This window comes from Micropterus salmoides, unplaced genomic scaffold (genome assembly GCF_014851395.1).
Source record: "Micropterus salmoides isolate LMB-PRFRI ecotype aquatic unplaced genomic scaffold, ASM1485139v1 Ms_hic_scaffold_7, whole genome shotgun sequence".
Lineage (NCBI taxonomy): Eukaryota > Metazoa > Chordata > Actinopteri > Centrarchiformes > Centrarchidae > Micropterus > Micropterus salmoides.
Genome location: NW_024044459.1, coordinates 26842462 through 26869777, shown reverse-complemented (window position 1 = coordinate 26869777; position 27316 = coordinate 26842462). Strand labels below are relative to the sequence as shown.

Below are 27316 nucleotides of genomic sequence, written 5' to 3'. Positions count from 1 at the left end.
GATGTGAATGAGTGTACGCAAAACAGGTCCTTGCTGGTAACCTACCCTGTATAAACAAGATAACATTTAGTTCCAATATATATTGACACAAATTCTCTTTCTGTTGTGGAGCCGTTGGTTTCATTTGTTCCATTTTTCCAAAACTGCTGATGAAGGTGTAATAGCTACGCGAGCACATTTCCCACAACCCGAACCCACTTCTATATGTGAACCCCTGAAAACTGCAATGTGGAACTTCTGTCTCCCCCTCCTGACAGTGAGAGTAATTACACACGGCCTCGCCCCCTCAGCTTTGGCAAGCCAGTCGTTGCTGGTTGGCATAAAACACATCACTTCTGGATCACACACACCGGATTTCAAAACACTCGTATGCTGCGAGTGCAGAGCGATTTACCTGGCAGTGATAGGCTTAATCAGTGCTGTGTGAACTTGTTTGGCAAGGACTTGAATGTAACAGAAGTTAATTTATATGTAAAAGTCCTGTACTCTAGCTTTAATATGTGCGTTTTCAAAAAAAAACATGTCTATCCTCCTCCTCATAAAATGTGTTTGTGTGTGTGTATGTTTTGTATGTGTGTTTTGTACTTGTTCGTCGTCTGCACCAGCTCCTCTATCTTTACCGAACACCTTGAGGTCATATCAGCCCTATGGACAGACAGGCTGGCTCCCATTTAGATTATGGATGGTTATTACTGCCTCCTGGCTGTCAGTCCGATTAAACCAATATGTCCCAGGACTGAGGCTCATCGTGCAAAGCAGAGGACCTTCTCCTGGAAAGGAGGAGGGGCAATTTAAATAAGTCATCTCCAGAGCCTTACATGTTTTACAAATTTATTAGTGCAAGTCTCAACATGTGTTCTTGTGTCAAGTATTTGTTGTACAAAATGGAACAATATGTTAGGTGAATATGTTGTGTAACTAATTTGTAGGTTGTTGGTAGTTTTTTTTTTTGAATAATGTGGAATATTACCGTAAGCTGAAATGTGTAGATGGGGTTTGGGTTTCACCACTTAAAGATGATGGACAAGTGAGCTGCTTAATGTTAGTGTTTACCATATCACCGCACTTTTTTGAGATACAGTGTGAAACGAGCACACTAGAGTGGTAAACCATGATTGTTTCAAGATTTAATATAGATCTGTTTATAGCCCTAATGCTGAGGGAAATACGCTGGCATGGCTGTGATGACAACTTTTATGGGAAGGGAAATTGAAAGATGTTAGATTTGAAGGATTTTATGAAGAGAATCACTTAAGCGCTCAAAGAAAGGCACATGTTGTCAGTCATTTTGCCAGGGTATGACTTTTTGGGGTGTTTGTTTTATCTTTATTACTGAATAGATGGGTACCAGCATAGTACCACTTTCCTACTATTAGAATGTTAGTTGACATTTTTCTTTTTTCTTTTTGTGTGTGTCTTTTCAATACACTATTAGAAGTATTCACACCAGAACTTTAGTAGCATTGGCTTCAACAGCAGGGTGAGACAGACAAGCAGTTTTTCAAACCGAGTCTGTAAAGCCATGTATTCATTCACTTAACAGTAGTCACTCTTTGCATCCCTTCTTAAAGGCATGGTATAATAATATTTAACTGACTAATAAATCAAAATCTTCTTACCCTAACTAACAACAGCATAGGTCACTTATCAGTGTCTTTCCAAAAACTACACATGCCTTGTCTGTGGTTAATGTCTCGATAAGATTGGGCAACGGAAACTGCTTGGAAACACCACAATGGTTAAGAGAAACCAACATCGACTGTTGGTACAAGACGGGGCATGAACAGTGCTCACACATGTCAGTTGCACACAACCATGCCTACTACACATCACATGCATACATAGGGTTAAGCCAGTTTTGACTCATCTATGGGGAACACCAACAACCGGAGACATGCATTTTGCCAGCACAGTGTATTGTACAACTAACACGCTTATGCACTGGTGTGACTTACCACTTCAACACTTGGATAAACAACAAAAAAAACCTTCTTTTATGTAGTTCTATCTTCTCAGCATGTGTTTATGTGTGGGTGTGAATAGTTGTCTGCACTCAAGGCGTAAGGCAGGTTATTTTTTGTGTGTGTGTACAATTGGGAATGTACACTATATACAGTATGTGTCTGCAGGCTTGTATGTGTGCATCTTGACCCCTATGGTGAGGGAGGAGAGCAAATGGCAGAAAGAAAACCGTGCCAAGTGAAGCGGGGAATGTGCTTGGTGTTGGGATTACATCGGCCCATGTGCATGAGAAAACACAAAGGGGAGCTTCTATCACCAGACAGCTGAGAGGTTGGGAAAGTGCTCGTCTTTGGCTCCTTGTGACAATTTAAGCTTCCTCCCTCATTTTAAGCAGCGTTAAGGGGCGTGGGTCGCCCCTTTAATTCTTACTGTTTATCACAATGCTGTCCAAATGAGTCATTTCGCCCCTCGGTTTGCAGCTACTGAGAAATGATTCACGGCTGCTGTCAGAGTTAAAATCATTTGTTCCAGGGGTGTCCTAAGTTTGTCAGTCACTCAGCTCAGCTTGTCTTGCTAAACATTTAGCAGAAACATTGAAAACAGACCCCCTGGAAGTAAAGCACCACGTTAAATTGGCAATATAAAAGTTTTTAAAACCCTGTAAGAGCACTTGGTGGAGTGATATTACTTTTACATCCAAAAACACCACAGGGAATTCAGACTGTCAGAGCACTGATGTTTGGTTTGTGGAAAGGAGAGAAATCTATTCTGTGCATGTGTCGGCTGTGTTGGGATTGGAAATGAGACTTCATTAGTTTTGTAAGATGGATTTGGATGCATTTGGAGTTGCATGGAATGCTGGCATCTATAACTGTCTTCCTGTCTGCCTCATGATCTATGTGGCCTTAACCTTCTCCATATGTTAATACCTAGTTAGTATTCAATGCAGCGGATGAAAACATGTACATGACATTGAATCATACTTTAATTAAGCTAACATGCGCATGACAGTATCATTAACTATTGAGACATAAAATACATACATATTTAATAGGGTCTTCAGAGGACTAAATCCCAATACATTCACATTTGTCCATCCATCCAACCGATAAAGCCTTCCAAGGGAAGCGGTTCATCCTGTAATACATTTTCTGATGATCCCCAACAAAGATGGCAATTTTATTTGTCATCCCATGCATCTGATGCCCTTGGTCCTTTGCCTCTGTGGCTGTATCCAGCTTCCGGGCACATTTTCAGAGCAATTTTACGAGTGATGATGGAGATGGAGGGTTGTGGTAATGATGGTGGACAGGCCAAATCTCAGCCACAGAGCAGGACTGGGTCTTACGAGCCAGGAATGCAGCAAGTATGTATGCCACAGGGACTAATCCTACACTGGTCCAGAATGATGAACACATATTAGTCAAAGGCCACCGACCAGGACATAACAGCAGTGCATAAATGGGGGATGGGCTGTGACACAGTGCCAGGTTACACTTCATGGCAGCAGTGTGGAGTATTTCTGCTGGCAGGAAGTTGTACCCTACAGGTAGGTAGCAGGTGTGGCTTTACATGCTGTATCCTCCCTTGAATTAAATGTCAAATGTTACTGTACATATGGTTGTGCACAGTGCAATTAATTGTATAGTGGAATCAGCAATGTTGCATACAGCTGCAGCACTGAAAACTGTGACATAGTAGTGATAAAGCTAATATAATTTTTTTCTCTCTCCCCCTCCTCCCTCTTTTCCTCCTCTGTGTCTCAACAGCAGCAGATGGTGAGGAACCAACTTCAGCAGGTGGGAAATTTTTATGCTTGGTAACGTGATTTCCTTTCATTTGTGTGTGTGTGTGTGTGTGTGTGTGTGTGTGTGTGTGTGTGTGTGAGGGAGGAAGGGAGAGAGCTTTTTCACTTTCTAAATCTTGGCCAAGCCCGGCCTTCCTTCATTACCACTAATTCCTGACTAATTCCTGTATGCCTGGTCAGCAGCACTTATGATTATATCATTTGGTAGTTCAGTTCATAAGACAGTCCTATTTAAACCTATTCTAATAGTGTTACTCATGAGAAATATGTCGTCTTTGTCTGGTACAGAGTTTTGAGATTGTTTTCAGAACCTCACAGTCCAATTCAGTCCAGTGATTGCTTTTGCTTGATTGCTTTTCATTGTGAGTGAAATTTTCCGAATACCTGAATATTGAGCATAATTTCTAGGGCTGTTTTTGAAAATCATTCCCAGTATGTGTGAGTGTTAGCATTCTTTTATTTAAACTACAATGCATTGTATCCTTAAATGCATGCCATTAGCACCAGTCTGAATGTACAGTGTATGTATTCCCTTAGGAGTGCTGTGAGTGTGTCTTGTGCTTCTGTTAGTGTTTGCATGTAATGGGTAATAAAGCAAAGATATGTGAATTATCATACAGAAACTTCCTTTTAACATCATCTTCCTTAGAGACCATATTTGGTATTCAGAAGTACGGCTTCTCATTATTGAAAGAACTAATGTAACAAGAGTTTTATTATAAAAGCAAGACCCCAGAAGACAACAGTAAACAAGAACCTGATTTATCTTCATCAGTGATGTAATTAAAATGTCACTTCACATCCTGGGGAGGTACAGCAACTGCATACAAACTTCCTAGTTGTCAGTGCATCCTCAGCATCTAATTGTCTTTGTCTATGTTTCTTTCATTAATATTAATCTCTGCCGATTTATTTAAGATCAAATGGGTTAAAACAAAAATGACTTATTTAGATAACGCATAATGCCCCAGAAACCAAAGCAGTTTGCTGTGGCAAATGCTAACCTTAGAAGTTAAAGAAGTTAGTTAAAAAATAGAAACAAACACATGTATACACACACATGCATACATAATCCGAATATGCATTTGCTACAATAGACAAAACATGAAGCTTTTCAATTAAACTAAAAGTGAATAATGAGAAGATTTAATTCACACAAAATAAATAAAATTTCAGTTAATAAGATCTTACAGTCATTTTAATGTATAAACATTCAGTCTAAATCTATTCGTTTGTGCTGCTTGCAAGAATAACTGCGATAAATCCTGTTGCCTTTTCAAAAGTCTTTTCAAAGCGTTTGTACACATTTCAGATAACAGAGAGAATGTGGTAAACGGCACAAGAAATAACTATCGTATCTGAAAATGACCTGAATTAGGTCCGACTTGTGACCACTGACCTGGAACTGGACTTAGAGAGAAAATAGGACAGGGTGATGTGGAAGGCCAAATTACTCATGACAGGTTTGAAGCATTTAGCATATCAGCTGCTATTTCACAGCCTTCATATCTTTAATCTACATATTCACACCCTTTGTCTCCACACAGAAAGGGGGCAATTCTTCGGCCTGTGTGGCCTCTGTGTATCTCTGTGCCTACGTCCACGCTGATTTGATTGTATTGTAGTATAATCTGTGAACATTGGCCCACAATCTATGCGGCATCTGAAGCTACTATTAAAAGTGAAAGCTGAAAGTGAAAAAAACCTGCTTAGTGTTAAACATGACAGAATATTGGATTCCATTTTGTCCTCTGCCCCTGTGGAATAATAAAATCAAGGAAACTAGCAACATTTTATGTACATAATTGAGAGATTTATTTCTTTACATCCAGGAAAATCTGTTCATGTTGTAAGAAATGGACGTTCTTGATTACAATGAAAACACAAAGGACAAAGGTGTACCGTAACATTTTAGCTGCAGAAACTCCCACGGAGGAATAGCAAAGGCAGAACTGAATGTCACGCTGAACAACAATGATACATGTAGTGAGTTTTTTCTCTTAAATTTTATCTTGAATGCCAAAGTGTTAAATAAGCATCTTTTCTTACTAAATCTGATCATTGAGACGCACACAAATCTGCTCAGTAAAAAGCACATTTAAGTCTGTTTTGTCGTTTTTTTCATTTCATTAACAGGAAGTGATTTAAATGAGCAATGGTCTTTCATTTTGGTGGAAGAGACTCTTTACTCAAACATACACTTTAAGACAAATAACAAAAGGTTCCTCTGACTTCCATCCTCTCAGATGGTCACATGCTCAAAACTGTTAAGTGACTTTCAGCAGTATGAGCACATCATCTGCATAATACAGTAGCTAAAGTAAAAAAAAATGTATTTCTCTACATTGAGTATATCAGTATAACAATTAGAGACAAAGAAATACTGTGCTACAATAGCTTTTCTGTGGCCTACTTGCTTATTCATCTGAGAGAACTGTGTCCTCTGAAGCCCATTGTCCATTACAGTTCTTTCTCAGTATTGGCTTGATGTGTTTTGATGTGTCGCTGTATTTACTGTTTGTGCTTTCTGCATATATAAATTTGAAATGTATATATAAATTTGAAATGTGCTTAACGTGCTGTAATGTCTAGTATTTAGTATAGGGTAAATTAATATATCCTCTGCTTAAAGGACCTGAATTTAACCGTTTTGGTTTTCTTTCTGTGGCTGAACAATCTTACTTTAAAAAAATGCTTGGCATCACTCCATTAGAGCCACAGTGGTCCGGGTGTTGATAAAGCAAAGTTCCTTTTATGCTAACAGTGGACTGTGTTATGCTGGGTGCAGTTCTTTGTGGAGGGTCCATGAGAGCTCCAGCTTCCACTCACAAACAAAGCCATTGCTAGGGCAGCACAGCACAACTCACATATATGCAGTGTTGTTTTGTTGCAGAGTCATGGATAACCTTAAATTAAACACAATAATGCTACAGGTGCCCCAACAAATACTAGAAATGCACAAGCCCCGTGGTTGCAGCATGTGCACTCAAAATACCGCGGATGCCACTGAGACCTCGGGAAGCATAATTGAGCCTTGAGGTTAAATGGATAACTAACAGTGTCTTTGCATTACACAGAACAGTAGTTCTCCATTGAACAGGTTGGAGCCAGCCTCTGTCTGATGATCTCAAATCTTATTAAGTTACAGCCAGTTTCTTTTACCATACACAAGTTGGCATTGCTCACAAACATTACAATCAAGAAAATGCCTTTTTTATAGCAGGCCTTTGGGAGGGAGGGACACAGCTCTGACATTTTCATGGCATTTAGTCTGACAAGACATCCTCCATTTCTGTCTTTCTCTGGATCTTCCAAGAATGATGCTGATCTTCAGTGTGACCTCCCTCCGTTTGGATATTTATTTGACATATGCCAAACCATTTTGTTTCTGTGCAATTCTTACTACATTAGATTCTAAGTGCATTTGTCTGACATTGTCAAATGCTGATGGGCTGGAATGGCACAGTGTCAAGGGCACCGGAGAATGGTAGGCCAAAGACTCACTAAAAGCATGAAAGTAAAGCGGCTCACACTGAGAGCACTGATGTAATATTAGGTGGTACAGTGCCAACTTTCATCAGCCGAGGTGAAGGATGGGTGCAGTGACCATGAGCTTGTGAACCAGTGAAGCCATCATAGGAAAAGAGGCTGGGTTAAAATAGATTTGACACAATTAGGCCATGTCAGATTTCTCTGTGATGTGGCCGGGTGCACATTCAGAGCTGAGGAGCTTCTATGCAAATTTTACTCTCGTCAGGCAGGTAAAATGTGCTTTTTTGAAAAAAGATTTTATAAGAAGTTAACAAGGTGGTTGACGGGCCGGCATGTCACTGTTAACTCGGCGCCAAATAAGGTGGAGAAATTGGAACTGAAACTCTGTGTCGACAATTTCATTTTCAGGGGCGTCATTTCAATTGTCATCTACTTAATCTCCCTGAAATAAAGGTGGGTGTAACTGGGGGGACTGTTGCTCAGAGCACCTGTCAGTGGAAGTCGTGTGCAGATGCTTGTTTGCTGTTAGTAAAAGTATTAGATTAAAGTCGCTTCCTTCACTGCTGTTGTGAATTGTTAGTTCAGTTGGGATCAGCCGACATCTTTATCAACGGGCAGTAATGCTTTGTCAGACCTCCTCATGACCCCAGACAAAGCAAGATGTCTGTCTTTTTTCCATGCATTCAGTTGCCCGTGAAATAGCTGTTATACTGCATCACATTGTTTTTTTTAATAGAGGAATGTTTTTTCTGAGTCTCTCTAATAGAAAACAAAGTGAACAACAGACTCAGTCCTTAATTATATGCCTCTTATAAAATCAAGTAAGTCTTAATACCTCAAGGCTCTCAGCTTCAATGGTGCATTGTAAAATTTAGTGTTGTAAATTATGATAATATATAAGGGTCTATGTCATAAGGTGCAGTGTAATGAAATTATAAGGCTATTAAAGGCGAATTTGCTCATACATTTGGAACGAGCTAATATTTGTGACAGCTGTCAGCGAAGATGTGAAAGCACATATGTAGCCTTAACCCCGAAAATGTCACGCGTTTGTGATTGATCGACATGGAAGCAAAGCATGCTTTCCTGTGTTTAACCATTGGTCAGGTTTTCACAGCTGATTGATTGGACTCTCTTTGCGGCCCAGACTAAGGAATCACAGCGTCCGTGCCGGACACAACACAGGCTCACATCAATCACGGAGCGAGCGTCGGCTTGTACAGCAGAGCAGCAGCTGACATTCATACAAGAAGGCTGCCAACGTTTCCTCCAGACATGTGTCTCACAGACACGCATCACACAGCTTCCACGCAGAGTGAAGCGAGCATCCTCTTGACAGTCGAATGAGATCTCCTCAGATGACAAACAGTGTCCACTTCCTTGCCATTTTCTGGACAAAGTGGTCTATTTCTCCTTGGATGTGTTTTGGCATCCACTCACGCTTGCTGCTTCCATCATGCCTGTCATTTCCTTTATGCATTTATGCTTTACTGAAATTGTATTCCTTTAAATCTTAAAAGAACACCTTATTTCCCAAAGTGGAAATAAATAAGTGGAAAACATCGTGCCACTGTTTGTTGAAAGCCTTGAATCTATAAATGGATCCATCCATCCATCCATCCATCCATCTTCAACCGCTTATCCTGCCTACAGGGTCGTGGGGGGCTGGAGCCAATCCCGGCTGACATCGGGCAAAAGGCAGGGAACACCCTGGACAAGTCTCCAGTCCATCGCAGGGCTCTATAAATAGATATATATTTCTAACTTGTCAGGAAGTTAGAAGCAGATTTTTTAGTCCAACAGCCACAGATTTATATTTACATATGCAGATTTTTTTGTTTATTTCTTTTTAGCAATAGCAAGACTTTGTGTTTTTGTATTGACACGTTAGTTCGCATTTACTCAGTGGAATCGTTTTTGATATAATATGCTGAGTGGAACTGGATTTTTGTGTGTGTACTAATGTAACTGTGTCATTTGACGCTGACTCACAACATTGCAGCAGTCCATCAGGTTTTGGCTTTTTTCAACACACGGGTGTAAAAGTATGCAGTGTTTCCCTCACGTTGAATTCGCCTGGGTTTAGAATTGTCGCCCAGTAAATCATTCTTTTTGAGAAATTGCTTTGTAATGTTTTGGAGCCTTTTACATCTAAAAAACAAAAAACAAATGTAAGACTCAAGCGTAGCTATCATATAAAATGCACACTTTGTCTCTTTGTATCACTCTCACATACTCACTTTGACTCTCTCTCTCTCTCTCTCTCTCTGCCTCCTTCCCTCCCAGATTTCTTGCTGCGTTATGCACCCTCCATTAGGGAAGCTGTCAGCAAGCCTTGGTGCGACTATAGATCGCCATGTCAAAACTGCCCTGAAACCTGTCACCCCCCCTTCCCCTGAGAGAGCAGGGCCTCTGTGAAAGCTATTATACGTTCTTCTGTTCAACTGATTAGCTACCGCTCTCATTATTACTGATACAGGTCCTGGCTTTGAAATGGCACGACTTCGATAGGATTAACTCGTTTGTAATTCATATCCAGAGGCCTACTCATTTCAACAAGAGAACAATTACAAACTTGCTAGTGGTGTTTATTTATTTATTTCCTTTTGCTGAGTTCATGTTCAGCCTACACATTTGCTGGGTTGGAGCTGGTCTTAAATGGTTGAGCACATGATGTAGTATACAATCCAAGGCCGCACCTGTTTACTTGACATTGTTGAATTTTGTGCTCATATCTGGTGATTTGTCAAATTGACTTAAGAGGGCATGATAGTCTCACCCTTGAGACTTCTTCTTGTTGCGTATCACTTAAAATGAAGTAATACCTGTCAGAGCACAGTTTACCTGTCAATGGTAAGGTATGACTGTAAAAGGACTAGAATAGAAATTGCATCAAGAGAGAGGAAGCTTGAAAAAACTGGCTCGCTGAAGCAAATTTGTTTTGCTCCTTCCGGTTCTTCTGTCAACACGAGCTTAGTACTGACCATAAGTTATCACAGAAACCACCAGACTTTCTTTTCACATCAGTCATTTAATGGTCAACATGCGCTGAGGTTTAGTCAAGTCTGCATTAGCATCCAATGGGAGACATCTAAAGTTTTCCCATACAATCTCAGTCCACAAAGTTTTGACAGCCCTCTGCAGTTGTACAGCTCAATGTTTAAAAGATGAGACAGCTATTGGCAGGCCCTTGAGTTATGAAACCAATAACCCCTGCGTCAAGGCCTCGCCATTTACATTTGGCCCCACGTAGCAGGTTAGTCCGAGAAAGATTGCAGTAATATGGCACCATGTTGTGGGCACTGCCAGTGAAGTAATTTGTTGCTGTGAAATTATTGCCATTGGTGCCAAAGAGATCAAATAAAATGTAAATTATGAGGAGAATAAATAGAAATAAATAAATAAAAAAAACCCTCACAAAAGAAAAAGTCCTCCAACTGAGTTATTAATCATTATCAGCATAACTTTAAGGCTTTTTTGTTGTTGTTTCACAGGAGTTCTTTATTTTGTTTGTTAAATCCCCAAAGCTTGAATTCACTAGTGGCTCTGCAAAGCTTCCCAGTGTTCACTTGACCCAAATATTAAAGAAAGAAAACAATGGTAATTAAAGCTGCAAGCAGCGTGGAACAAGCCCTCGCCCCCTTGTGCGCCTCGGGTGGAGCGACAGCTTGAGTCTCTACACAGCAGGCCTGCTGACACGGCACTGAAGTTAACACTGCACATGTTACACAGGTGAAGTGTGGAAATTATTTGTGTTTGACATGTCAGTTACTTATTCAATTCAAAGTGGCTGACTTCTTGTTGGTGTTTAGGATACAGCCCACAAAAAACATCTTCCTGTTTCATGGTGAATAATTACTCACCAAGGCAACAGCTTTTGACAGGAACTTTGAGATGGATGTGGTAAACCTGCTATGAGGAGCATATATGTCTCACTATGGACATCATCCTCCAAGGTACTATAAGTGGCGCTATCACTATCACTGGATATTGGCATGTAAGTCACAAGTAAACAAGAGGTTTACTTGTGACAGTTGTGACAGATTGTGATAATTCAAAATGGCCGACTTCCTGTTGGGTTTAGGGTATGGCTCCAAGAGAGCTATTTTTAAGTCTAGAGATGATACATCGGTCTCTCACATTTCGTAAAGCTAGGTAAAATGTATGGTGGGGGCAACCACGCTCCCAAACCATATCAGCCAATACAAAACAACCCCTCTGAGGAGTGTGCCAAGCCTCGTGAGGGTTTGACTAGCCATGTGACAGCTTAAAAGGATTTAGGCGGCGCTATAGGGCCAATATGCAACCCTCAATCTTAAAAATGACATCAAATCGAAACATTACCAGTTCGAGACAGGCTGCAAAGTTTTTGCTCTTTGTGCATTTTAAAAGGCCTCAAATATCTGTTTAAAAATTTTTAAATGATGACGGAAATGCAAAATGCCTCACTTCCTTTTTGGTAAAATCCTGTAAAAGAAACGGAAATGTGTTCTTTATAATGATAGCAGCTATGACCTGCGTTTGGTGGTACTATAGAGCTCCCTGGCCATGCCCAGGCCCAATCACTACAGAACGTTGCAATTTTCACCAGGTCTTACGCATGTGCAAATTTTCATAAGGGTTCGATTATCCTAAGACCACAAAAAATGCGTTTCCGAGGGAGAATAATAATAATAATAACAATCCTAGCAAAAACTATAGGTTCCTTGCACTTTCATGCTAGGACACCGTTGGTGCCCTTGCACCTTTGTGCTTGGGCGCTAATGATGAATGCTGCACACAAAGCAGGAATACACGTGCTTAGTGGAAATGAATATGAATTCCCTTGCAAATTAGTGTTTGGCACATGAGAGCCTTTTCTGCACCGGGCTGCACTGACTTTCGCAGGGTACAAAAGCACCCTTTGATTTTCAGTAGGAATGCTGAACAGAGATGTAATCTCTGTGGTGTGGAACGGCAACATGTGGAAACTTTTATTATGTAGACCAGTATTCAAATTGAATAGAGGCAGGGGCGTTTCTAGGAGGGGCTAAGCCAAGACCATCTGGGGTGTTTGTGTTTGCAGAGCGGTCCCTGCTGTTCTGCCTGGAACACCACTGCATAAATTTCATTTAATTTTACTGCATTGACTATTGCTGTTTACTGTGTTGTTTGCATGTTCTCTTGTGTTGCTTGCTGACCTAAGAACTTAAATCAGCTACTAATAAAATTGAATATACTGTATACGACATACTACAGATAAGGTAACTACAGTACTTATCAGTTGGCAAACAGGGAGGATGCAAAAATGATGACAGACCCAGTGCATCACAAAACTGGTATTTACCATGGAGCTATTAGTACTATCTATGGCAGGGGTGTCAAACTCATTTTCACCAAGGGCCACATAAGCATTATGGTTACCCTCAAAGGGTCAGTTGCAACTGTAAGACTATATAAACATAACTACTCCTTAACATATTGTTAAATAACTAAATAAACTAAATAAATGTGTCTTTATATGATTATGTATTCAAGTTAAGGACATTTATCAGATGTAAAAATATGGCCTTAGTTAGAAAAAAGTAAGAAAATTTCTCTGCGTTATTATAACATAAATAAATAAATTTATCAGATTTAAAAACCCTCATTACTCCATCAATCAAAGATCAAACATTTCAAGTAAATAACAAAGACAAATATCATCAAGAATAAGCTTAACATAACAGTAACTTTTCACTTTTTCTCAGTCCAGAGGTGCAGAACCATGGTAAAACAAATAGTCGTGAGCTGCTAATAACATGAGGGACAGATGTGGCATTTGATAAAACAAATAGTCCGGCTGCACACAGCCTTGCAGAGGGCATGCATCCAACTAATGAGAGATAGCTTGATCACCTGGAAAAATGCAGATGTATAGGCTACTGTAGCCTAAGCCTAGTTCACACTGCATGATTTTTTGCCCGATTTGCTGCTCGGCGACCGCCGGGCTGTGATCGGGAGTAAATCAGCGGTTGATATGCAGTTGCCAGTCGTTGTGTGTGAACTACTGAACAACACATCAAAACGTCTCCCCGACACATTTCTGACACATCGCAGACATCTGCCAGATATCTAGCATGCCAAATATCTGGAAGAGTCAGCTGACTTGACATCCACATCCAGCCAATGAAAGCAGGTAACTGGCAGAGCAGTCAGCTACTTTTTCACCGCAAAACACTTTTTACTCACCTCCAGCTCGCTCTGTAGCTCAGACAATCCCTGCTACCTCAGTGTGCTAATCCATTCTTTCACCCAGATTCTTTGTCTTTATAATTGCTGTTTTTATAATAAGAAACAGCTGTTTTGTCTGTATGTTCGCGTCATTTCCCGTTTAACATTTCACGTGTATTTTCTTGCCAAAACGTGGTTTGGAGACCAGTGTCGGGTGACAGAGCCGTTGTCAGCTCTTGTAGTCTGTGACCCCCTGTCACCGATCAGTCACGTAGTGTGAACGCCACAACGACTTCAAGACTCCCGTCACAAGACGGCAAGTTGTGTAGTGTGAACGGAAAACTACCGTAGTGGGTGTGGAAACATCGCAATCTAGTGTTGGGATGCCGTCACTTCTCGGGTCACAAAATTGACATGCATTGTGGGAGATGTAGTTTATGGCAGCATAGACTTTTATTTTAGGACAATCATTAATTTTTAAAGCTTTCGTGGACCACATAAAATGACGTGGCCGCATGCGGGCCTTGAGTTTGATGGAATCCACAGAATCTCTAGTTTTGGGAGATGTCTGAAACTTCCCTCTAACAAACTCAAGCAGTTACAGCCTCTGACAGACAGGGATGTTTTTTGTCTCCCTTTTTTACTATACAACTTTTTTTTACACTTTATAGTGTCCTTGACTTTGTGAAAAGCGCTTTCAAATTCAAATTGGTTCAAATGTATTGTGATTATTGTGACACTCAAAGTATTATGAATAGTTACCTTACCATCTATTTTATTTTATTTTTTCTTACATTCTATATTTTATGACTAGAACTCTTATTGCTGAGTTGACCTGTTCTTGTCCAAATCTGTTCTTTGTAACCCCCACCCCCCCAGCACACACACACACACACACACACACACACACACACACACAGAGCAGGGAGGCCACAGCAGACAGGATGAAGTGTCCATGAAAGAAAGGAAATGTTTTCACACCTATTTTTATTATGAAACAAAAAAATACAATCATACACCTTCTGAATTCAAGTTACTCTCTAACACAGAACTAAGACCAGCTTAGTTGCCTTGTCAATCGTTGTACATATTCTCATTAAATGGCCAAATTTAATGGCAGGTAATTATCTCCTGGTGATGAGTTTGTGTACTGGAAGGCCACAGGGTCTTGTCTTTAAAAAAAAAAAAAAAATTATATATCATTAAAGGCACATGAATTCTTCTTAATCTTACAGTTTTTATGTTGAATTCAGAGCACCTTGAGCATTAAAATGAATACTGTAGCCAAGATTATGTTGACTTTTTTATTCCTGTATTTTTATTTAAAGCAAACATTATTTTTGAATATTTAAAAGGATGTGTGATAATGTAGCTCTCTGCAGAGTCCAGGCCACTATACTGCACCTTCTGTTATTTAAAGAATAAATATCAGCACCGATGGCTGAAGGGCAGTGAGCCTCTGCATCATTCCCAGCGGAGCAAGAAACGTCTATGCAGTCACTCAAGCAAACACTATTTCTGTATATCATTTAGTTGTATTTATTTCAAAGAAAACACTTGTTTTTTTTGTAACAAATAACCTACTATTATTATTATAACTTACTATTTTGTCTATGGGCATCTGGGGGATCACATTTTTTCTGTTTTAAATTCAAGTGATTCCCCACAGTATGCAGATGACCAAAATCTGGATAAGCAATTCATTCCCCCCCCCTGCACTGTGTGTGCGTGTATGTGTGTGTGTGTGTGTGTGTGTGTGTGTGTGTGTGTACTGGCACGTATGCTTTTCTGTGTATATACTGTAGGTGATAGTACTCTACCTTGCAGCTTGTCTGTGCTCTCCATCCTCTCTGTGTTGCCTCCCTGGAGTGGACATACAATGATTTTAGATGCTGCCTTGGGCTGCCATCCAGACCGCAGAGACCAGCAGCAGTCACTGAAAACCAGCCTCTTCCCACTTCCCAAACCTTTTTCACTCTAAATTTTCAAGTGTTCAAATGCACAGGCCAAATACACTTCACGTTTTTTTCTTAAATCATTGGCTTGGTAAGGTTGCGTAATGTTTTGTGTCACTGTTGGCATGGCAGTATTCATTTTATTCATGCACACACTGAAAAACAGTGTGCCACACCAGAGAGAATGAGTTGCATAGAACACTGTGTAATTGTATACAGAGTAAAAGTGAAAGATGTAGCCCATTATAACTTGCTGTCTTACCACACTGTTTTAATATTGGCACAAAACAGACTTCTTAACAGTATTGTCCTCTCTTACCATGCAGGCCCTTGCCATCCAAACCCTTGCCACAACAGAGGAACATGTGAGATCAGTGAGACCTACAGGGGCGACACCTTCATTGGTTACGTCTGCAAGTGTCCACCAGGCTTCAGTGGAGTTCACTGCCAACACAGTAAGTTGGACCATTCTCTTCTGTGCTTCTTTAAAGAACCTCGAAACACTTGATAATGATAATGATCAAAAAAATAGAACATCAAATCAAAGATTTTGTGAGGTTGTGGAAACCTTTCCATGAAATATGATCTGACTGTTTGATCTGAAAGATTAGCCAACACAAATAATGACCTTGAGTAGTGAAGAATGTTGAACAGCTGACAGGAAATAAATCGCTGTTCAAAGGACGAGTTCAGCAAAATGATAGTGGAAATGTTAGAGAAAAGAAATGGTGACTTGCTTTCTTTTGTTGAGCATGCTGTTAATAAAGGTTAGTGTCAGAAGGTTTTTGCTGCCTATAAGATAATACTTTCTGTTAGAACAGGAGCATTGTTCTCAACCCCAGTGCAATTTATGCTCTATCTTTAAACAGACTTTCTGAACTCTGAAGCCTCTAACGCCCTGAAACTGGGCACAAGGGTAATCACTAATGCAACCGTGAGTTACCAGCGCATGTGGGTATAACCAACACCAGCAGTTGGACCTGTACTACTGGGTTTGCACCATTATGTAATTAGAGGTCTTACAACATTTTACATCGTAAGAAGGCAAAATAACTGGAAATCAGCAACATTACTTTTTTCAAAACAGCAGAAACATCTATTGATTATTGTTGCCAAGCTTTGTCCAGCCCTCTCTCCTGAAATACCGCTACAAACAACTGAGCTGCTTCACTTGATAACTGTTCACTGCAACAACAAGGAGTTGCCAGAGTGAACTGTTTTGACATTTCCAAAAGTTTACTCCCGCCCCCCCCCACCCCGTTTCACTTTTAAGTATTTGGTTGGGTCATGGCTTGTTTGTGTCAATATTACTTGCAGTGCCATATACCAAATGAGTCTGTTTTTAAGTTAATGTGTCAATTTATTTAAAGAGGAAAGTATGTCTAATAACACGTGGAATCAACATCAGCTAGCCAGCAATAGAAATACAAAAGTATAATGCATTCAAATCTTGCCTTAAAATCCTTCTAAATTTTGAATAGATCCCAGGGTTTGGATATAGCATGTAGCTTTTTCTGCAAGTGCTAACTAAATCTTGCTAAATCCTCCAGTATGATATATAGGCCAAGTCCTGTGGCTGCCCTGCCTGTGTGTGTGCTTGACTGAGCATTGCATTAGGCTGCACTACACAGTTGTCCTTCATCGCAGGTGTGCTTGTAAGTAATGGATTTAATGTATCAACTGTGTGGTGAGATGGATCATTGCTGGTTTGAAAGAGAAAGAGGGATAGACACACAGAGACAAAGTGAGATGTTAACCAGTACTCGAAGAAACTATTTATATGTGTCTCATAATTCTGCCACACTTACACCAAGGTTAAACAAGACAAGCAATTTAGTGGTAAACTGAAAAAAAAAGAAAGGAGCATTTATTTGGGGACAGTCAGTGTCAGTCATTATTTATTTGTTTCTACATCGCTGTTTGTTTTCCTTATTTTATGAAAATGTACAAAACATAAAAGGAAATGAAGCGAGTCACTATATCGACGGTATGTCATTGTGTTTGTCTACAGCCAGAATTCTGAGCAATTGGCTAGCATTCATGTCATAATTCAGTTATTGTTTCCTATTAAGCCTTTAGGGTGGTGAGAAACTGATTCGATATGGGCTGAATACACATTAATGTCTGCCAATTTTTCTCACGGTCATTACAGATGAATGCAAGAGAGTGGGTATGAAAAAGAGAGAGAGAGAGGAGCAATTTTGTATCTGAAGACATTAATAATCAAATCTAGCGTCTGGATAATTCCTGCAGTTAAATGATAGAGGCATATAAATAATTGTCCGTTTAGAATGACAGCATAGCTGGCTTTGTTATGGTATGGTGCTGGCTTTTAATGGATTGAAGAAAAGGATCAAAATGAGAAAATAATGGGGTCTGGGAATTCCGTAGGATACATGAAACAACCCAAAAACAAGGAGTGTTTTAGCCTTGCTGAGCAATTCTTAATGTGTGTGTTATTTTAATGCTTATCACCCAATTTGATGGACAGATAATACTGCTGATGAGAGTTCAAGTCTGTACATAATGTTTTGGTATCGCATCTGTCGATATTATGGATTCATCAATACATGCATTAGTCTTTTTGTTAATAAGCTCACAGCTGTTGCAACAGAATGGATGTCTCTTGCTTGGAAACATTTCTTGTCATTATTAAATATTATACAAAGTCCTTAAAGGAACAAACCTTTCCAACAGCATATTATTAAAGAGTATTTACAGAAAGCTTTTTAAGTTGGATTCAGGATTAAATCATATTGTAGCATTAGCCTGTATCTTATGTGATATTGAAATAATCGATTCCAGTGTTTTATATCTTTTTATGTACTTGTTTACAGATGTAACATAATGTATGTGTAGGCCGGCCCTGGCTTTTTACTGTTGCTTTTACTATCTCCGTCAGAGCCAAATCCAATTTCACACCTTTGAACGCTATCCTATGCACCGCATATCCTGCTTGTGGACCATTTTTATGAAGCACAGTCAGGAATGATGTTGTACATGGACAGGTGGGATAAGTGCAAGCTATTTTAAACTTTTTTGATGGGCAAATACTGTACTGTATGAATTCAGTCTTTTTTTGTGGGTGTGTGTTTTTTTTATTTTTACAACACAGCTGTCAGTGAGTCAACTTAAGGTGTTGAGATTTCCATATTCAGGGCAGATGTCAAATAATCACAGCTAAAGGTGATGGCAGTGTGAAGACGCAGTGAGCTTTAAAGTTAGTTTAAATTTTTATGCAGAATAGATATAGAATCTCACAGTATCTTGTTTCTACCATTTAAGAAATAGCTTAACTGTTAAATTCCAAAGTGCTCTTTTGCACTTTGCATTAATAAAGTGCTCGTGCTGATTTGAGTTTTCACCCCATAGCATCGAATTTAAGGTTTTACTTAAGTTTTAACGGTTTTAAATCAGTTTTACCAAGTCTAAGTCTCAAAACTGGGGTTAACTTGGAGCCAGTGTCACCACTTTTATTATAAGCACCCTTATTATCAGAGAGTCATTCATCTTTCGAATAGTGCGGTGTCACATCCCTGTGGTGACAAGAGAACAAGTGCCACATTATTGGGCATGTAGCCAAACGTTGTAATGAACTGTCACAGCAGGAAGATTGGGACTGATTGCCTCAGTCGTCATGAGGTTGCAGATCATTTTCAGGGAACACGTACTCTAGTCTATCAAGGACAAATGAAAAATAAACTGTTGGGATTTTTATTGTAAGAGCACAAAATTTGCTTTAATGTTTCACCATAAACAGCCTTATGTAACTAGCCCACCTTGTGATGATTGAACAACATATTTGAATTTGATGCCCTAATACTAGATCATATCTTGGAAAGTTGGCAGATCACATGCTCCTTCCTCTTTACTCTCTTTCAAAGAAGTGGATTTAGTCTTATTCCTTTAAGCTCTCACTCGGTGACACTGCGCTGGATGTAGAGCACACTACAAATCACAGAGAAAATTTAAGCTAATCGATTATGCAGGAACGTATACAAGCACTGTAAATTTAATTTGTCTCTTAGATGACTGGGGTCCACTTTCTAACTCTGTCTCTTTCCATCCCTCCATAGCCTGTGAGTCCTTTGAGCAGATTCCTCCTTGCTCTTTGATCAATATGCATCTTTGCCTTTCTCTCTAACACACAGTAGCAGGGCAGGATTGATTGAGGCTAAATGTAGGATGTGTGAGATTTTTTGAAAGCGTGGCCCCGTATTTGATCGTGTATTGACAGTTGCTGTATTAGCCCTGCTGCCTGCCCAGCTTCTCTCCACAGGATAATCAGCCAGTGTTTATAGCTGTGGCCTGATGTAAAGCCGCAAGTTGCCATTACTGTTTTTCGATTCACCTGGGACAGATCACAAACTGCCTTTCATCAGCACAAGAGAGAGAAAGAGACTCTGTAGGGATTTGCTCTGTGCTTACTCTTTGGTACCACATTTAGGACTGCCTTAGTGACCTGTTCGGTGTGTTTTGCAGCTGGTGTGGAGGTTTCCAGTGGTGCTCAGATTTCCTTTTCTTGTTTATTTTTTTACTCATCATTGTCTCTCTCAGCCCTCTGACTCCTCTCCTTCACGTGGATTTTTCTGGCAAGTGAGCAAGATAAATAGAGATCTGACTCATTTTCCACCTTCATCTGTTTGTTGTGCTCTATTTACTGGTTAAGAGTAAGATGATGGCATAGACAACAGCACTGCAGCCCGAGGCAGCATGAATGAGTATCAAAAGGACAGTGGTTATATTCATCGTAACCCTTAAACATTTGACTACAACAATAGACTCTGTTTGTCAGGCACACGGCAGAGGCATAGGTCCAACAGTTTTTTCCAGCACCCCGTCCGCCCCTGTGAACACCCACCACTTCACTTTACTGCCACACCTCTGAGTGGTTACCTGCGCCTCTTCAAGCGAAAAATGACTTGCCCTTCTCAAACCTGCCACTGCCTCACAGGAGGTGACTTTGTAGCGGGGGATCTACAGTCTGTCGTGATGGCAGGGAGAGAAAGCGAGGGAGGGAGGGAGGGATGGAGCTTTTGTTAGCATATCTTCCGCTCCTCCCATGGAGGCCACTGAGAGAAGACAGTGGGAGAGATTGGTGGGCTGGTGGTTTTCTGCTCCCTCTCACCATGATTGAAGCACTTGTTATCTCCTTCTAACTGTGAGGCTGCACTGTTAAAGTCACTCCAGCAAAGATCACGATGAAGCATCTCCTTTTGTAGCTGCTCTTAAATGTAAATGGCATCTTGTTGCCGCTTAAAAATTCCAAAACCTTTCAATTAGCAATTGAAATGTCCTTTTCTAGTGTTTTTTGAAAAATCATTCTTATATTCTTTAAACATTGATATATCGATCTCGAAAGAAAAAAGAAAGTCAAGCTATTAAATGGTTAAATTAATATCTATGAGCATGTATCAAAATCAGTTATTTGCCGGACCTATAAATATACCGGGAGTTTCCGCCTTATCAACAATGTTAGGACCATCATTTCTGGAGCTGCTCCTCTGGGTGTGGACTAAATGAGTGTTTGTTTGCTCCTTCTGTTCATAGTTATTTTGTAGAAATGATAACAGTTCTGAACCAGAAAATGGACCCATATTTCCAACAAATGATCCTGCAAATTGCCACTGTGTCCACAAAATCAGCTTCCTATTCATCTCAGTGGTGAAGCACCACAAAGTGCTATTGCTATTTTGTTTATAGCTCCGGGGGGGAAAGTTGTTCATATACAGAAATCCACTAACTGTCTTAGATCACATGAGCAGTATAGCTGAATTTTGTTTTAGGGAAGCTTTTCACTTGGAGTTTTAAGAAATTAAATTCTCAGGGCAGGCTTAGCTAACTGGATTAAGATTGATTTAAGTACAGCTATAAGTTAGTGCAAAAGTTTGTTGAAGAAAAACTTCTCCATGGTAAACAGGCGGAAGGAGTACTTTGTCCACAGAAAAGTTAACCTATTTTCAAAATAAACAGAGGCATCGCTTTAGTCATAGTGCCTGAGGTCTGTTCTTGTAGGTATAAATCTGTCTCGTCTTAACAGCCTCTGGGTTACAAGAGTTGGGAAGTTTTACTGAAATTATGCTAATCTGCACACCCGTTTTTATTTAATTTGGCATGAATAACTTTTAACACCAGTTGGTTTTCTCAGAATAACTTAAATGTATTCTGAAATGTAGGCTCATCTTCTTCTTCTTCATCTTCGGGTCAGATACTTACAAAACTAACTGTTAATTGTGTTACATTATTTCAAACTAATAGTCTGTAGTAGCAGCATATCAATACAGCACTATTTTATAGTCCACTATTTAGGTTATTCACTCAAGAGTCTCCAATGTATTTTAATTCACAGTGTCATATTTTGTGAAATTCTTCAAAAATCTCACATTTATCTTGTGAGTATAGATGCACTCTTGCTAGAGTTTCCGAAGGTCATCAGTGTATCACAGATCTAAAAATGTGCCCCACTACCTGAAGTGGCCTCAGAACTATTGTGAACACTGGCAGCCTCAAGGCACTTCTGCTGCTTTACTGTGATGTAGAGCTGTGTGGAGGACATGGCCAGACACCCTCTCAACATTGCATTCACAGTCCCACAGCCCACCCACTGCACTCAGTCTGTGGCTAGAAAGCTACATTTACAGGAAGAGATGAGTGTAGACCGTCCTGGGAGAAGAGTCTATAGTCTACCAAACATCCAAAGAAGCGACCACAATCACACAGCCAAACCGTCGGACGCCACTGATCAGCAACTCATGGAGTGACAGTGAGTGTGTCTGCGTGGGAGTCTCTGCAGATCAGAATGGAAAGATGGACATGCTTGTGGGCCAGCAGTCGTGCTCACTGCACATTTGGTCTCTTTCGTTTCTTCAAAGCACCACATGTGTGTCACTGGAAAACAGCGGGCCACCTATCTGTGTGGTGGTTCAGTCATAATCTGGTCAGTAAATCTGGCCTTTAAGATGACTTTCATGTTGTTGTTGGGTTTTTTTCTGTGTGAAGATTTGTGTGTCTAAAAAAGCTTTAACACTATTTGTGATATTTAAAAACAAAACATCAGCACCCACCTTTACTTTGAGCACACAGCATTCATCAGTGTATTTGGGGAGGGAAAAAGAAAGCGTAGGCCATAGTAGCATAAAGAAATTTGTGCACCTATGTGCACTTGTGTGTGAGTGTGTGTGTGTGTACCCCTGTAGCAGACTTTAGCTCTCTTTTAGACCTTCTGAGTGCCACAGGGTGACTGATTGTCTCCAGGTGAGTTGACTACTCTTGGGGCTCTTGTGAAAAAAAGCAGATGTTTGCTATTTGCAGAATGTAGCCAGCATGAAGTTACTTTAGAGATGCTTAATTATTTGCTTTGTTGTGGCTAACCCACACCGGCTGCTATTTGGTGTTGACAGTTTTCAGTTTCTTTCAGGTTCAACAACACTAGCAAAGGTGTGTCTGCCACAGCGTGTATCCCTGACAAAGGATCACATGCCGCAAGCACAGAGGCTTTACAGTCAAAGGCCTTCGTTCCCTACCTAGATTCTGGATATTATACAGCAGGGTACTTGTGTGCCACAACGGGAGTTGTGAGGGTTCATTTTACCTGCATCATAGATGTGGTGTGGTACCACTCTTGACTGGGATATGCCTCACTGCCACTTTGCCTGCCCCATCCACATTTACACTTAATTTCTGTTGTCCTAATATAGCTGCAGGCACCTACTTTGGGGAGAGGGTCAATGGTGTATTGCCAGTAGATATCCCAGGCGAGGTATTACCTTTTGTAGTCAGCTACATCTCTTGGGTTGACATGTGCAGCTTCTTCACTGTGATATATATATACAAACACACTAGCGGTACTGGATATGGTTTCCGGTATTTTCGCTCATGCATCTCTCTCTCTCTCTCAGTAGCTGTTGAAACACTATACTACGTAAACTACTACTTACACTTACTTAAACAAGGCCCACCAATAGTATATATAGTTTACAGTATGTCAAAGTATGCTTCCATAACAGTATAAGTGTATTATAAATATTAACATTTACTGCCACAACATATGTTTTTTGTTTTCTTTCAGTGTGTGTGTGCGCTTCTTTGTGTGAGTGGACATGCATCCACAAAGTGAAGGAGACCAATTCAAAGATCAGTGTTGTCTTTCAAATGTCTATTTTCTCTGTATCCTGCTGCCCCTTTCTCCATCCCAGAAGGACCTGACCCTATCTTGCCTCTGTTAAAGGGCATTTTGGATAACAAGCTGGATTCAAGGTGGCCACTTTTTCTGTGCCACTGACGTAGATATTTTCATTTTGCCTATAGATGGGGCTTTTTGCTTGGCCGATCAAAAATGACGTTTTATCCCCAAGTTTACTAAATAAAAAGAATGGGACAAACAATATTTACCTGGATCCATCTGTGCTTGGCCCTAATCTTGTCAATGTTAGCCTTATGCAAGTTCTCACAAAATCAGCCATCAGTGCTCTGACCCATCACTGATAATATAGAAGTCAGGGAGGTCACATGGAACAAGATATAACGCCATACAACCAACGTAATTTACAGCACAACCTGTTAAATTATAGCAAGCCATATTCAAACAGAATATGAGCATGAAATGGAACAAGGAATCTTCCAACAAACCGCAACCTATGTTGGCTGTGGCTCAGTGTCTTTCTCAGTTTCTCCTTGCTATGATTCCATCTCCTCATCGGACCTATCACTTTACACTCGCTCTCCATCTGAGAACAAGGCCTAGTTTGCTATTGCATCATTAATCTATTTCTTTACTAACCATACTTAGCAACTCCAGCTCTTAATCAATAATAAACCTACCTGGTCCCTTGGTAATTATTGAAAACGTTAAAGAACAAATACACTGCAATATGTCGTTTATTATTGCTGTTCTCTATAATTGAATATTTTGCCGTGAGCTGGTCAGGGATCCACTGCCTTTTAGCAGCCTCACACCGCTCCATTTTTTTGTTTTAACCTCCTCTCCTTACGAGGCATCTTTGCACTGCAGAATTAAATATGATAATTCTTAAAAGAAAAAAAAATTATACACATAAAACAATAAAAGATACACACAAAACTGTATAAATTGCAAAGCATTAATAATAATCTATCTCAAGTAGCTTTGAATCAGAATTCTATCTTTAGCAAAAGCTTTTTGATATTGCATGCTTTTAGATTCTTGAAAATCGTAGGCCTATTTTCCTTAAATATAGGGCTGTCCTCTATTAAGATGAAAACTGCTGTAGTAACACAACACTGAGTAAGATGACCTTTCTTCTTTGGCAAAGTAATGCTTTGCCAGCAAAATTACAGGCGAGACAAGTTGCAACTTTGCTGTTAAAACCAAATATAATGACACAGAATGCCTTCAGGAATTTGAAGCTGTATAAAATAGGCCGGTGGCTTGAAGTGCAGTCTTGTTAGCAAAACATAGTCTTCTAGGGAAAAGGCCAGCACTTTTGAAAGAATGTGAATGTGACAAAGTGCTTCAAGAGAGATGTTGTTAGAGCCTGGATTAATTTCGTTATGTTTGTTGAGATTAAAAGCGAAAATGACAACAAACAAAAGCCTTGGAAATGTATTTACTTTGGACATTATGAAGAAAATAATCAGTTGAGAATTGCCAAAATGGAGGATGTTTTTGTTCAATTCCATCAATTCTACCCCCCTTGTTCCCAGTCCCTAAGCACCCATTCACCTGGTTTATCCTTCCTGTGGAGGTGTTATAGGGAACAAGCTGTTACCAGGGCCTAATTGCGTAAGGGCCCTCGGACACTTGAGCTGCGCTGTCACCTCCTAGCCTCTGCAGTGAGGATGGACCTGTTGGCAGATGGCCAAAGCATAAATAGAGATGCATTCCCAAATCCCAGGTGGTGGAAAAGAGTTAGACTCAGTCCTGCCCAGGGCTTTTGGCTGGCACTGCAAGCCAAAACAGAGCACTGATAAATGTTCAGCTTGACTAAACAGAGCTGCATTAATTCAGGATGGTCAGTGTGTGGCCAAATTAGTATCAGTGTTGTTTTACTTTTGACCGAGTTCATTCAACGTGACTGGGAAGAAAAAAGACATTAAGGCCGATGGCAGTTTGTAAACCATAACATTGGATTTTGGCTGGTGCCTAGCAGGGAGATCTTATACTGTTATTCCACCTCTGAATTAATCATGAATATGATTCAATATGGAAAAAATAATATAGATGTGTGAATTGCCATTTTGAGAACGATAGTAATTTTTTATCAAAGCATCCATCCAGTCTCCTCTTGTGTTAAATTACTCTCTGTTGAAACCACTGAAGCTTCTTAATTTGGCAGCAGTATCAATATTAGGCTATGCACAATATTAAACTATAAGTCATTCAGAATTTAAATATTTGGTCATGACCTTTTCTTCAGAAGTAATTATTTTAACTCAACTCCTTAAATCCTTTATATGTACTTGTCATTCCTGCGTTCATATCATTAGTATAATTTTGCTTCTTTTATTTGATTGTGAAGAACTTTTTTAGTCATGCTAGCGTGGCTCTAGGGATGGTAATGTTGGTCGGTTAGTCTGTCCACCACTTGGGTCCGCACTGAAAAATCTCTACAACTTTTGTATGGATTGCCATTAAAATTTGTACAGATTTATATGGTCCCCAGACGATGAATCGTGCTGACTTTGGTCATCACATACCTTTTCTTCCAGCACCACCATGAGGTGGACATTTGTGGTTCAGACTGAAATATCTTGACAACTATTGGTTGGATTGCTGTGAAATTTGGTACACACATTCATGGTCCCATGTAATATCTAGCACCATAGTCAGGTCAAAATGTCTTTTTGCCCAGTGTCTTATGACTTAATACCTGCAAAACCAATGGTTTTCGCATCACACTCAGATGTACTTTGTGTTTAGTGATTTAGCAAATGGTAGCATGTTAAACTAAAATGGTGAAAATAATTTACATGATTTTGTCACTTAAATGTAAAGGTTATGTTAAAAACAATACACGGTATTTATATTTATTGTGTGTTAACACATTATATACTCAAATGCCGTAGTCTTATAAGAGCAGACATCTCTTGTTATCCTCATTTTCCCCCACATCCAGTCTGTGATTGCTCTTTGGCCGTCACCTCCCTCCACTTTCCATCTGCATTTCATACCATTTAAGTTTCTCTTAAGCATTCCTCTGTGATGGTAAAGAGCTTGTGGATCCCACTGTTGTTCTGAGGTAGATCAGTATTCCCCACACACACACCTGCTGTGGAGACTCCATCTGTAAGATTAAAATGACACTTAAGGCTTTCCTCTGAGTGCCATTCTGCCTTAGAGCTGAGGGCTCTTCACATTCTGCACACCCCAGCTTCGGAGGAGCCCCCCGGCCTGAATGTCTTCCAAATGATGAGTGTTGTGCTTCTCAGACACTCAAAACTCCCCGCAATGCATCCTAAAATACCTTTTCAAGGGTTTCAGGAGTTCTGCTGTGAATAACTTCTCAGTGGGCTAATCCCACTTCAAAAGAGTGTCCTTGGAATACACTATTCTTAATCCCGAATTCACAACTTCATGCATCATCATATCCCTTGAAACATACAGCAGGTACCACTGTGAAAGCTAACCTGCATATGAGATGAGATTTAAGACCTCTAGATCTCTGTATAGGAGATCCAAAATATAAATTCTCATGCTAAGCCTAGATGCATATGACCAAGGCTGAGACAGACTGTGAAATCATAATTTTAAATCTGTCTTTCAACTGGTTGTGTGACTTCATCAGGTCCCAGATAGGAATCCCCACCTTATGTGGTGGTAGTAACTTCAGTGGCATGGGTAAGGTTAGGATAGATTGACAGGATAGATTGACAGTGGAGACAGGCACTTCCGTGTTCAATCTTCTATCTCTGACTCAACTTGGAGAGACAG

General features: G+C 40.1%; 1 protein-coding gene across 2 annotated transcripts in view; it reads left to right on the top strand.

Moving 5' to 3' along the window:
- The window catches only part of LOC119891772 (EGF-like repeat and discoidin I-like domain-containing protein 3), a 118407-nt gene that overhangs the window by 25461 nt on the left and 65630 nt on the right, over positions 1-27316 (top strand). The window contains exons 2-3 of one of the 2 annotated variants that reach the window (XM_038703630.1): positions 3735-3761; positions 15735-15863. In XM_038703630.1, coding sequence (XP_038559558.1) covers positions 3735-3761; positions 15735-15863 — 156 coding nt within the window. Of the gene's footprint in view, positions 1-3731; positions 3762-15734; positions 15864-27316 lie in introns of both variants that reach the window. The other variant, XM_038703629.1, reaches the window with a different exon arrangement.